Source organism: Solanum tuberosum, unplaced genomic scaffold (genome assembly GCF_000226075.1).
Source record: "Solanum tuberosum cultivar DM 1-3 516 R44 unplaced genomic scaffold, SolTub_3.0 scf00084, whole genome shotgun sequence".
In the NCBI taxonomy this organism is placed as follows: Eukaryota; Viridiplantae; Streptophyta; class Magnoliopsida; order Solanales; family Solanaceae; genus Solanum; species Solanum tuberosum.
This window is the reverse complement of record NW_006239009.1, coordinates 526,769-539,724: the sequence shown is the minus strand read 5'-3', so window position 1 is coordinate 539,724 and position 12,956 is coordinate 526,769. Positions and strand designations below refer to the sequence as shown.

General features: G+C 37.4%; 1 protein-coding gene across 1 annotated transcript; it reads right to left on the bottom strand.

Moving 5' to 3' along the window:
- Positions 1 to 4,343: 4,343 nt before the first annotated feature.
- LOC107060455 (uncharacterized) lies at positions 4,344 to 6,044 on the bottom strand. Its single transcript, XM_015308413.1, has 3 exons — positions 5,775 to 6,044; positions 5,003 to 5,243; positions 4,344 to 4,543 (listed from the first exon to the last, which is right to left on the bottom strand). Exons 1-3 carry the CDS (start codon positions 6,042 to 6,044, stop codon positions 4,344 to 4,346), a joined length of 711 nt encoding a protein of 236 aa, XP_015163899.1.
- Between the last annotated feature and the right edge of the window lie 6,912 nt (positions 6,045 to 12,956).

Here is a 12,956-nt window from a genome sequence, read left to right as displayed (position 1 = left end):
ATGTGAGAAATCCTTTCACAACAATTAACCACAACAAAAATGTATATGCTTTTACTCTAAAAGAAATATACATCATCTCATCAATTCCATAAGAACATGCATAATTCCATAATTCAACTTTCGAAGTTCAAAACCCATTTTCAATCATCAATATTTAGAAAACGTGGGTTAAGCATGGGTTCATAGGAATTCATCATAAAATCATGTAATTATCTCAATTCATGCTTGATAGATCATAAAACAATTAAATAAATTAATATTTAAAGGAACCCATGACTTGGAAGAAAACCCTAACACAATTGGGGAACTCTAACTTCGTAAATTGGAGAATTTGGGAACTACATGGAGGAAAGGGCTCCATGGATGAAGACTATCATACCTTAAAGTTCAAAGCTCACAATTAGTGGGGAATCTGGAGACTTGATCTTGAAATCATAGTCTTCTTCTTCAAGCTTTTAGAGAGAGAAATTTTTGGGGGAAGAACTTGGAGGGATTTGGGAAAATTTAAAAAGTGATTTAGAATGGTTAAATATTTTAGGCTTAAAAGACCTATGTAGGGTTTAGGATTAGGATTAAACGGCTTAGTTTAGGTTTTAGATGCATAGGAAAAGACCATTCCACTGGCCGTGAACGTGTCCATGAGTCATTGCCTTAGAATAATTTTTACAAGGCTTCGGTTCAAGGATGGGTTCACTAACCGTGGACTCTTCCATAGTCCTTGAACCATTCCTTATTGTCACGCCCCAAACTCAAAGGGCGCAACTGGAACCTAATGCGAAAACTTGGGCCTGAGCCGACCTTGCTTAGCCATTTTGTAATGGCACGGAGAAGCCACACATAGTTAAGAAAAAAACAAGTATATCTTGGGCTAAAAATATGTCATTGGCCGACAAGGTCCTGTCAACAACCCAATAAAGAATATAACTACTTCCACAGTTCATATGAATAACCAGCTAGCACATAAATCATGTTTGGGCCGTCGAGGACACCATGATATCTTGGAAAATGTATACGCTAAATGGGTTGTCAAAGCCGCCATTATCTCTATACGAAATCGAAGAAATACTATGTATCAAGACAATAAAACAAACCATCACCAAATTTCGGCCAACCAATAAACAAGGCCAACATGGATAATAATGTGGCTATGCAACATGACACGCTAGTTTGGAAGCATCTAAGAGTAGTAAAGTTTGGTGGGGATAGGACCCCGATATACCCAAAAACTATATACAACAAAATCTAACAAACCTTTAAAGTCTGCCAGCTCCGTAGGAAGGGGGAAATCCAACCTAGTTGAACTCAATCGTGCTGCTTGGGAGGTCTATCGAGTCGTCTATAGGGACTTCCAAGCATAATTTCAGCACCCCCGGGCAATAGGGCGTCGTACGAAATAATGTACCGAGTATGAAAGGCGATACACTAAATGAGCAAGTATCATAATATACCAAAAGAAAACAGGTAAGGAAATCAAAATTAAGATAAGCATGCTAACCCACTACTGAATCTTAACATACAAAAATACTCAAACAACAACCTAACCAAGCCCCCAAAAACTCAGCAGGTACAAAATCATACCACCTACCTAGGGTCTAATAAGCCTAGAAGGTGCCAAATCAATCTACATACCGCTATTGGTATCCCCTTGTCTTTGTAAGAAGTCACATAGCCCTTTTAGACAACGATATATCCCTGTAGGAAGCGCATAGCCCTCTTAGGAACCAACATAGCTCTGGAGGCTGCACATAGCCCTCTTTTGCATCAAAATAGCCTCGTAGGCAACACATAGCCCTCTTTGGCATCAAAATATCCCCGTAAGCAATAAATAACATTCTTCAGCATGAATATAGCCCCGTAAGCAACATATAGACTTCTTAGGAAATAACATAGTCCTCTTAGCCAACATCATAGCCCCGATAGGTAGTTTATAGCTCAGCAACTAACTACAATAGCCCCAAGGGCAATAACAAACAATTCAATAGGCTAAAGGCGAGCAGTTTAGATATAAACAATTTAGATGAATAGACTACAAGTCATTATGAGGGTTTAGAACTACTCAGTCAGCCAACCACTCACATTTATATTTACAAGATCACCAACATTAACTGCCAAAAAACATGTCAAACGAAGGGAATAGCCTTAAATACCTCTTTCTTTAGAGTTTATGCTGAATAGCACCTCTGTCCGCACCACTACAACACTAAAAAGAGGTCAAATCAATCAATAATGATGGACAAGAATTACTATGACAATTCGACAATCGATACAGATTTCTATCATAAATTTCTATCAGAGACCTACGTACCCATAATCTGATAAAAGATGGCTCTTACCTTTCTTTACACGCCCAGAACACCTGAATAAAATCAAACCATTGAAAAATCCCTTCTTCCATAGCCTCCACAAAGCTACACCGCACAATTAACCATGAAAACTATACAAAAATGACGAGCTCGCGATGTAGGGAAATTTTTTATAAAGAGCCAAGAAGAGATCATGAACACACAAGAATGATTAGAGGAGCAATTCTCTAATTTTTTGGGTTTTCTTGCGAGCTGGAATGAATAAAAATTAAGCAGATGCCATTTTATAAGGTTCCACCGACCTAGGGGACCCACTAGCCGCCTCTACTATGCAGTCGGTACAAAGAGGTGAATATCTCTCTATTCTGATGTCGTATGAATGAACGGTTTGATGCGTTGCAAACTAGACTTGTATATATATTTTGGGCCCTCTGACTCTTCTTATATTTGGAGAAAACCTCATAGACATTTGCACTAAATTTCAGAGAAATTTATAAAAGGAACTTGCGATAACTTTCGCCGACTTTTATTGCTAAACTTGCTTAACTTCAAAAATTAAGATGTGACTCTTGAGAACTTAACATATGACCCACATCATTACTTATATATTAATCATTATTCGTCTTTCCATGAAGATATGAGTTAATTTAGAGTTTTAAAAAGTCGAGGTGTTACATCCTCCCCCTCTTAGAAACATTCATCCTCGAATGAAAAATTTTAGACACGCGGTTAAGTCCTTAGTAGTTGCCAAAATTTTAGTAAAGTCTCCTCTATAATCGTGAATATGCTGGAACCTAAAATGCAAAAGATTCCAACCTAAGCACCTCACAGGACGATACAAATAGCTAAGCACCATTGCTAAGAAAAAATAGTCCGAGAAAAATACAACAACAACAATAATAAACAACAATACAAAGACTAAATGGGTATCCTACCTCACTGTGCTAATCAAAATTGATATTTTTACCACTCTGGGATCTAAAACAGCTGAGGATATTTGGATCTCATGCCATCCTCGGCTTCCCATGTGACCTCTTCCCTATAATTGTCTCTCCACAATACTTTAACATAAATCATATCTTTGGTCCTAAACCTTCGGACTTATCGATCTAGTATTGCAACTAGAGTTTTGTCATAGGACAACTCCTTTGTGATCTGAACATCCTCAATAGGGACAACCCGAGAAGGGTCTTCTATGCACTTTCATAGCATCGATATATGGAAGATTGGATGAACCGATTCTATCCCCGATGGAAAATCTAACTCATAAGCCATTTGTCATACCTCTAAAGGATCTGATATGCCCCAATGAATCTTCGACTAAGCTTTCCCTTTTTTCCAAATCTTATAACATCCTTCATATATGAGACTTTTAAGAATACTCAGTCATCAACACAAAACTTAAAATCTCTACGCCGCACATCTGAGTATGACTTTTGGCGACTTAGACAAGTCAATAAATGATCTCAGCTGAGCTGAACCCGCTACATTGTCTGTTGTACTAGTTTAGGTCTAGCTAACCCTGACTTACCTACCACAAACCAGTCAATAAGGGATATGGGTTCCGGATCGTACAAAGCCTCGTAAGGTTCCATCTTGATCCTAGGATGATAACTATGGTTATATGCAAACTAAATAAGAGATAAGTGGTCATCCCAACTTCCATTGAACTCCAGGATGCAAGCCAGTAACATGTCCCCAAGTGTTAAAATGGTGCGTTCGACTTGCCCATCTGTTTGGGGGTGAAATTTGTGCTGAGATTAACTTGCGTCCCTAATGCTTTCTTGAAAGACTTCTAGAATTTAGTGGTAAATTGTACTCCTCTATTTAAGATAATAGATATTGGGACGTCGTGGAACCTAACAATCTCTCAGATGTAAAGCCATGCATAGTCTTCGGTTGTGAAAGTAGTCTTGACCAGTAAGAAGTGGGCGACATATCAAAAATTACCCAAATAGAGTCAAACTTACGCTGCGATCAAGGTAACCTTGTAATAAAATCCTTATTAATTACCTCCGACTTCCATAAAGAAATGTCTATCTAGTGGACCAGCATAGTAGGCTTCTGTTGCTCAAGCTTCACTTGTTGGCAGTTAGGAAAGTGTGCCACAAACTCACCAATATCCTTCTTCATCTTGTGCCACCAATAGATCTCTATTATATCATGGTAAATCTTCGTCAATCCTGGGTGAATAGAATACTGGGAATGATTTTCCTCTGCCATAATCTGTTGTTGAAGCCCTACCACATTTGGAACACACAATTGACCTATATATCTTAGGAGTCCATCTCCTGGTATATCAAATGCTAACGAATCCTTATCATGAACTTTGCCTCTGAGCTACTCTATGTAGGGATCCTCATGCTATCGTTCCTTAACTTCCATTATTAAAGATGATACAATTGTGTTTTGAACTCTGACCCCACTATCACTTGCAACTTCTAATCTGACTCCCAAGCTGGCTAGTTGATTAAGTTCTCAAGCTAATTCACGCCTCTTAAAACCTAAATATGACAAACTTCCCATTGATCTAAGATTGAGGGAATCACCTACCATATTTTCCTTCCCTGAATGATATAACATATCTATGTCGTAGTCTTTCAGTAACTCAAACCATCGATGTTGTCGAAGATTCAATTCCTTTTGTTTTAAGATATTCTTAAGGCTTTTATGATCGGTTAAAATGTCCACATGAAAACCATATAGATAGTGCCTCTTGATCTTCAATGCATGAACAACTCCAGCCAACTCTAAATCATGAGTTGGGTAGTTCTTCTTTGCATGCTTCCTCAACTTCCTTGAAGGATATGCGATCACCTTACCATGTTGCATCAGAAAACATCCTAACCCAATACTAGAAGCGTCATTGTACACTGTATAACCCTCAGAACCCTCTTTCAAGGCTAGGATTGGTACTGATGTCAACATGTCCTTCAGCTCCTGGAAACTATGCTCGCAAGCCTCATTCCACTAAAACTTAATTTTTTTATTCAACTTTGTTAGTGGTGCTGAAAGTGAATAAAACCCCTCTACAAACCTTCTGTAGTACCAAGCTAACCCTAATAAACTACGAACCTCTCTCGGAGTTGTAGGTTTAAACCAAGTCTTCATGACCTCATTCTTTTGTGTATCAACCATAATTCACGCATGTGATACAATATAACCTATGAAAGCCACAGATCTCAACCAGAACTCACACTTAGAGAACTTTGCGTAAAGTTCCTACTCTCGAAGAAGTTGAAGGACTGCTCGCAAATGATCTGCATGCTCAACTTTTGAATGCAAATACACCAAAATATCATTAATAAATACAATCACAAACATGTCTAGATACGACATGAATATGCTATTCATCATGCCCATAAACACTGTCGGGGCATTGGTCAATCCAAAAGACATCACCAAAAACTCAAAATGCCTATATCTAGTTCTAAAAGTTGTCTGTTGAATATGTTTCTCCTGAACTCATACCTGATGGTACCCTGATCTCAAATCAATATTCGAGAAGTACTTAGCATCTTCTAATTGATCAAACAAGTCATCGATCCTCAGAAATGGATACCTATTGTTTGTAGTAGCCTTGTTCAACTGTCGATAATTGATACACATCCTCAGTGAACAATCTTTTTTTCTCACAAATAATATTGGTGCACCCCATGGTGAAGCATTAGGCCAGATAAAGCCTTTATCCAGCAAATCTTTCAGCTGATCCTTCAACTCATTTAGCTCAGTAAGAGCCATTCTATAAGGAGGGATAGATATGGGTTATGTACCTGGTAGCATATCGATAGCAAAATCAATTTCCCGTTCTCGCGGGATACCATGAAGATCATCTATAAATACATCTGGAAATGCATTAACCAGCGAAATATATGCGAGAATCGGTGGTTCTAAATCCATATCATGAACTTGAACAAGAAGATAAATTCAACCCATCGTAATCATCCTTCTTGCCTTAAGATAGGAAATAAACCTACCTTTCGGCGCTCCTGTATTACCTTTCCATTCTCGCACTGCCTCTCATAAAAAGTAAAATCTAACAATCTTTGTCCAACACTCAACATTAGCATAACATGAAGCTAACCAGTCCATACTCATAATGACGTCAAAATCCACCATCTCTAGCTCTACCAGTTCTACAAAGGTTTGATGGTCGATAATTTCTACAATGCAACCTCGGTAGACTCTATTGGCAATAATAAACTCACCAACTGGTGTAGACACAATGAAGGGTCGATGTAATGACTATGCTTCTATACATAACTTCCCTACAGTAAATGGAGTAACATTGGATAGGGTAGAACCTGGATCTATCAAATCATAAACACAATGAGAACAAACAATCAATGTACCTGTCACAACGTTAGGTGATAACTCTGCCCCTCTTTCCCACAAGAATAACAACTTGTGGAACCTTGCCTACATGTCCCAACGTGCATCCTACCGAATGTAGCACAATATGGTGGGCCTGACCTGGCCTGGCTTGAACTCATCTGCTTCTGAAAGACTTACGCTCATGAACCCTCACCTAGAGCTTACTATTCGACACGATCAAGTCTACTACCTTGGATCTGCTGTACCAGAGGTCTCGGTGGCCTACTAGGATAATGAGGTTTTGGACCACTGTGAAACTTTCCCCGTGAACTAGAAGGCCTAGCCCTCTTCTACAACTCTCTATCAATCCTCTCCCACATAAACTGTTAGTAACGATGCTCTTCTATGCTTTGTGGAAAGGCCTAAATTCACGAGATATCCATACTATCATTTAAGGCAGCAGTAGTGCAAGCATTGATATAGTGTGAATCAATCCCTCCCACAAATCTTTGCACCCTGTCATGCATCGTATCAACAAAAGCTGGTGCATTCCTAGCCAATGAATCAAATCTCATGCCATACTCTCGGACACTCATTCTTCCCTGTCGAAGGTTTAGGAATTGATATACCCAGGCATCTCCAATCGTCCCAAATTCAAGGAGGTGGAACTGGCACCTAATGCATAAACTTGGGCCTGAGTTGAATCTGCTTTGCCATTTTATAATGGCACGGAGAAGCCACACATAGTTAAGAAAACAAAAAAGTATATCTCGGCTTAAAAATATGCCCTTGGCCGACAAGGCCACTGTCAACAACCCTATAAAGAATATAACTATTCCCACGGTTCATATAAAAAAAATAGATAGCACATAAATCTCTTTTGGGCTGTCGAGGCCACCATGATTTTTAGGAAAATTTAAATGTTATATGGGCTATCAAAGATGCCATTATCTCTACACAAAAATGAAAAAATATTATGTATCAAGACAATGAAACAAACCATCACCAAACTTCGTCCAACAAACAAACAAGGTCAACAAAAATAATAACGTGGCTATATAACCTTACACACTAGTTTGCAAGCCTCTAAGAGTAGTAAATCTTGGTCGGGACAGGTCCTCGACATACCCAAAAAACAATATACAACAAGATCCAACAAACCTTTAAAATATGGCAGCTCTGGAGAAAAGGAGCTAGCCAACCTACTGGAACTCAACTATTTTATTGGGGAGGTCTATCGAGTCATCAATAGGGACCTGCAAGCATGAATGCAGCTCCCCAGGTAATGGGGTGTTAGTACAAAAATAATGTACCGAGTATGAAAGGCGATAGACTAAATGAGAAAGTATCATAATATACCAAAACCAATCGGGTAAGAAAATCAAAATTAAGATAAGCATGCTAACCCACTACTTAATCTAAAAGTACAAAAATAATCAAATAGGAACCTAACCAAGGCCCCATAAAATTGGCCGATACAAACACCATAACACCTACCTTGGACTTCATAAGCCCAGAAGGTGCCAAATCAATCGACATACCCCAATAGGTAGCCCATTATCTTCGTAAGAAGTCACATAGACCTTTTAGGCTACGGTATAGCCCCGTAGGTAGAGCATAGCCCTCTTAGGCAACAACATAACTATTTAGGCAACACATAACCCTCTTTAGCGTCAAAATAGCCCCGTAAGCAATACATAACACACTTTGGCATCAATATAGCCCCGTAGGAAATACATATCCCTCTTAGGAAATAACATATTCCTGTTAGCCAACATCATAACCCCATAATTCTAAGGTAAGGGTCTAAGGAAGGCTTCAAGGATGGTGGAAGAGTCCATATCCTTGAACCCAAGTCTTGTGAAATATATTCTAAGGTAAAGGTATAAAGAAGGGTTCAAGGATGGTGGAAGACTGCACGGTGAGTGAACCCATCCTTGAACCCATGCCTTGTGAAAAATTTTCTACGACAAGAGTCTAAGGAAGGGTTCAAGGACGTTGGATGAGTCCATGGTCAGTGAACCCATCCTTGAACCCAAGCCTTATAAAAAATATTCTAAGGCAATGGTCTAAGGAAGGGTTCAAGGACAGTAGAAGAGTCCACGATTAGTGATCCCATCCTTGAACCCAAGCCTTGTGAAAAATATTCTAAGGCAAGGGTCAAAGTGTAACACCCCGACTTTTTGGGACTCTAACTTAACTCGTATCTTCATGGAAAGATGAAGTATGATATATATATAAGTAATGATGTGGGTCATATTTTAAGTTCTCAAGAGTCACATCTTAATTTTTGAAGTTAAGCGAGTTTAGTAATAAAAGTTTGCGAAAGTTATCGCAAGTTCCTTTTTAAAGATTTCTCTATAATTTAGTGCGAATGTCTCGGAGGTTTTCTCCCAATACAAGAAGATTTAGAAGGCCCACAATATATCATTTCAAAGGTCTATGAATCTAATTTTCAATGCGTTAAACCGCTCTTTCATACAACATCGGAATAGAGAGCTATTGACTTTTTATACCAACTGCGCAGTAGAGGCAGCTAGTGGGTCCCCTAGGTCGGTGAAACCTTGTAAAATAGCATCTTCTTCATTTATTTTCATCCTAGATCATAATAAACGCAGAAAAATCAGAGAATTGCTCCTAAACGCATACCTGTATTTTCATGATCTCTTCTTGGCTCTTTATTTAAAATTGCCCTACGTCGCGAGCTTGTCGGTTTGGTATAGTTTTCATGCTGAATTGTGTAATGTATCTCCGTGGAAGTTGTGGCGGTAGGGGTTTTTCAATGGTTTGAGTTTATTCAGGTGTTCTGGGCACTTAAGGAAAGGTAGGAACCATCTTTTCTCAGTTTATGATACCTTAGGTCTGGGCACTTAGTGTTGTAGTGGTGCGAACAGAGGTGTTATTCAACATAAACTATAAAGAAAAAGGTTTTTTTAGGTTATTCCCTTCGTGTATCATGTTTCCTTAAAGCTTGGGAGTGATATAATACGGTAGTTAATGTCTTGTAGATATAATTTTGAGTGGTTATAAACCCTCATTTTAGGGACTCATAGTCTTTTAAGAACGGGCCTAAGTTAGGAACGACTTGGTGACTTTTCTTAAATATTGTTTGTTGCTAAATTTCTCACATTTAGCCTACTGAATTGTTTGTTATCACCCTTGGGGCTATTGTACTTGAACCCTTCCTTAGACCCTTCCACCATTCTTGAACCTTTCATTACAAGTCTTTTTTAGGTGTCAAAACACCTTTCATCAGCTCAGATTCATAAAATGTGACATTTCGAAGAGAGCCTTGAAAACTTAGTTGGTCACTATGAATTTATCGTAATATGTTTTGGGCTAACGAATGCTCCTACATTTTTATGGTACTAATGAGTAGAGTGTTCAAACATTATTGAGACATATTCATTATTTTCTTCATAAATGAAATCCTTGTCTATTCTTGGACAAGGGTAACAATAAATACCATTAGAGGATTGTTTTGCAAAATCTCAAGGATCGACATTTATTTGCTATGTCCAGAAAGTATGAGTTTTTGTTGAAGTTACTCGCATTGCTTTGACATATACTCTATAGTGAGGGAAATTAAGTTGATCCTCAAAAGGCCAAATCAGTTGGGAACTGGCCTAGACTCCTCTCTCTTTTAGACATTAGGAGATTCTTGATTTAGCTGGCTACAATAGATGGTTTATTGAAGTGTTTTCCTCTATTTCTTCTCCTTTGTGTAGAATGACTCATAAGAAGGTGAAATTTCAGTGGTCCAAAGATTCTGAGATGTTTTTTCAAGAGCTGAAGACTTGACTCACTTCAACTCCAATTTTGACTATATCATAGGGTTACATGGGTTTGTAGTTTATTGTAATGCCTCCAAAATTAGCATTGGATGTGTGTTGATGCAACATGATAAGGTTAGAGCTTATGCTTCCATACAACTCAAAGTCCATCAAAGTCCATCAGAAGAATTTCCCAACTCATAATCTTATGTTATAAACACTAGTGTTTTCCTTGAAGATTTAAGGGCACAATCCTTATGCCTTTTATGTTAATAAATGCTTACAGACCACAAGATCCTTCGGTATGTGTTCAATCAGAAACTTGAATCTTCATCATAGGAGATGACTTGAATTATTAAATTATTATGACAGAGTATTGTACCATTTGGATAAAGGAAATTTTATATTTGATGCCCTTAGAAAGTTATCTATGAACAATGTTTCTTATATTTAAGAGGAGAAGAAAGAGTTAGTTCATGATGCTCATAGGCTTGCTCGTTTGGGAGTCCATCTTGTTGATTTATTAGATAGTGGAGTTATCATTTATAATGGTTTAGAATCATCTCTTGTGATGGATCTTAAGGAGAAACATGATGATGATATGATCTAGTTTAGATCGAAGGAAAATATCTTTAAGAAGCCCGTAGAGGTTTTATCAAAAGGGGGAGATTATGTGCTTCATTATCAGAACCATTAGTGTGTCCCAGATAATGATGATTTGAGGCACCAAATTTTATTAGAATCTTTCAGTTCTGAATAATCTATTCATCTAGGAAACATTAGGATGTACCATGATATGCAAGAAGTCTATTGGTGGAATGGTATAACGAAGGATATCACAAACATTGTTTTTAAGTGTTCGAACTGCTAGTTAGTAAAGTTTGAACAACAGAGACCGGGAGGTATGACTCAGGATATTGACATTTGTACTTGAAAGTAGGAGGATTTAAACATGTATTTTATCATAGGTTTCCTTCGTTCCTTGACAACATGATTCCATGTGGGTTGTTGAAGATCGGATGTCTAAGTCAACACATTTTCTTCTAGTTAAGACTTTTATATTCAGTCGAGGAGTTGCTATGATTTTTTCCTGGGAGTTGGTGAAATTGCATGGGGTTCCCTTTTCTATCAGTTCACATCTAAATTTGGGAAATTGTTTAAGAAAGGTCTTGGTACTTAGGTTAAGCTCAACACAACTTTTGACCCACACAGATAGCCAGGACAAACTGAATATTCAAACCTTGCAGGACATGTTAAGATCTTGCATGATCCACTTTAAAGGTAGTTGGGATGATCATTTTCCTCTTATAGAATTTTCTTATAATAACAATTGTGGGGTAGGTGAGAGCCTCGTGATTCAACTTCAGTTGCAATGCCACTTTCTCATTCACTTATGAACACGTAACTCTTAGATTGTTCAGAGTATTTTATATAGATGCCATTTCTTCCCTTTGGACCTAATTTTCCATATTTAGACGAAAGATGAATAAAAGAAGCACAACTCCAAGCCTTTAAATGCTTAAATCGGGCTTCATTTAGTGCATAACGCATATGACATAGTTTTAACTAACATAGAAGGGACCACTTGCTGCTTTGATGTTGATATACTTTTATAGGTGTTCAATTGGGACTATTGTTGAATAATATCTCGTTGTTTTGATTAATGTTGAAACTGATTTTTCGTAATTGCTTAAATTAATTATTTTTTTAATTTGGTTTATGCTTGCTGACTAGTAAAGATTTGATCTTGAGGATAACCCAATGGAGTTTTCTCTTTCAGTCAGGGATATGATTATAGTTTTTTATTGATATGATACATTGGTATATGTTGAATTTCTTTCCTTGTTCAATCGAGTAGGACGCTGAACATTATTCTTCCTTTAGTCTTGTATCTTCCTTGATATTCATGAGTCTTTTTTCCTTATGTTATTCAAACAAACTAACTTCTTGCTGGGAACGCAACCCCTAATGTTTTTTCTGCTTTTTTCATTCTGCTGCATAGTAGGTTTATAAAATTACTTTGTCATCGCTAAACATATAGAGGCTAACATGTTATGATATTTTATACTTATGTTTATGACATTCACAGTCTTCAAAATATAAAAATTTGGCTAAAAATGAAATTTTACTTGCCTAATGAATTGGAAGGTAGGTATCATCACAATAAGGGTAACTTAGGATCATAACAAAATAATGTATTATTGAACTATTTCACCAACATGAATTTATTAATATGCTCTCTTTCTCGTAAGACACAAGTACCCCCTAGAACTATAACTGAAATCTCACTGACACATTTTGACTTAACTAGGATCCTATTACCTGCCTCCTTCGCTGAACTAATTTTTCTATATTTTTGTGCACCTTTTTTGTTGACATGGAGCCAAGACTCAATTTCATGTAGTGCAGTGAAACATACACATCGCCACGTGTATAAAAAAAAATTGTATAGTTTTTTTTTTTTTTTTAAAGTCTTCTTATTTGTGTTGCCTTGTATTTAAATTAATTTAGTACATGAATTATTTTTTCCTTGTATTTATTTATAATAATTTTATTTTTACCTTCA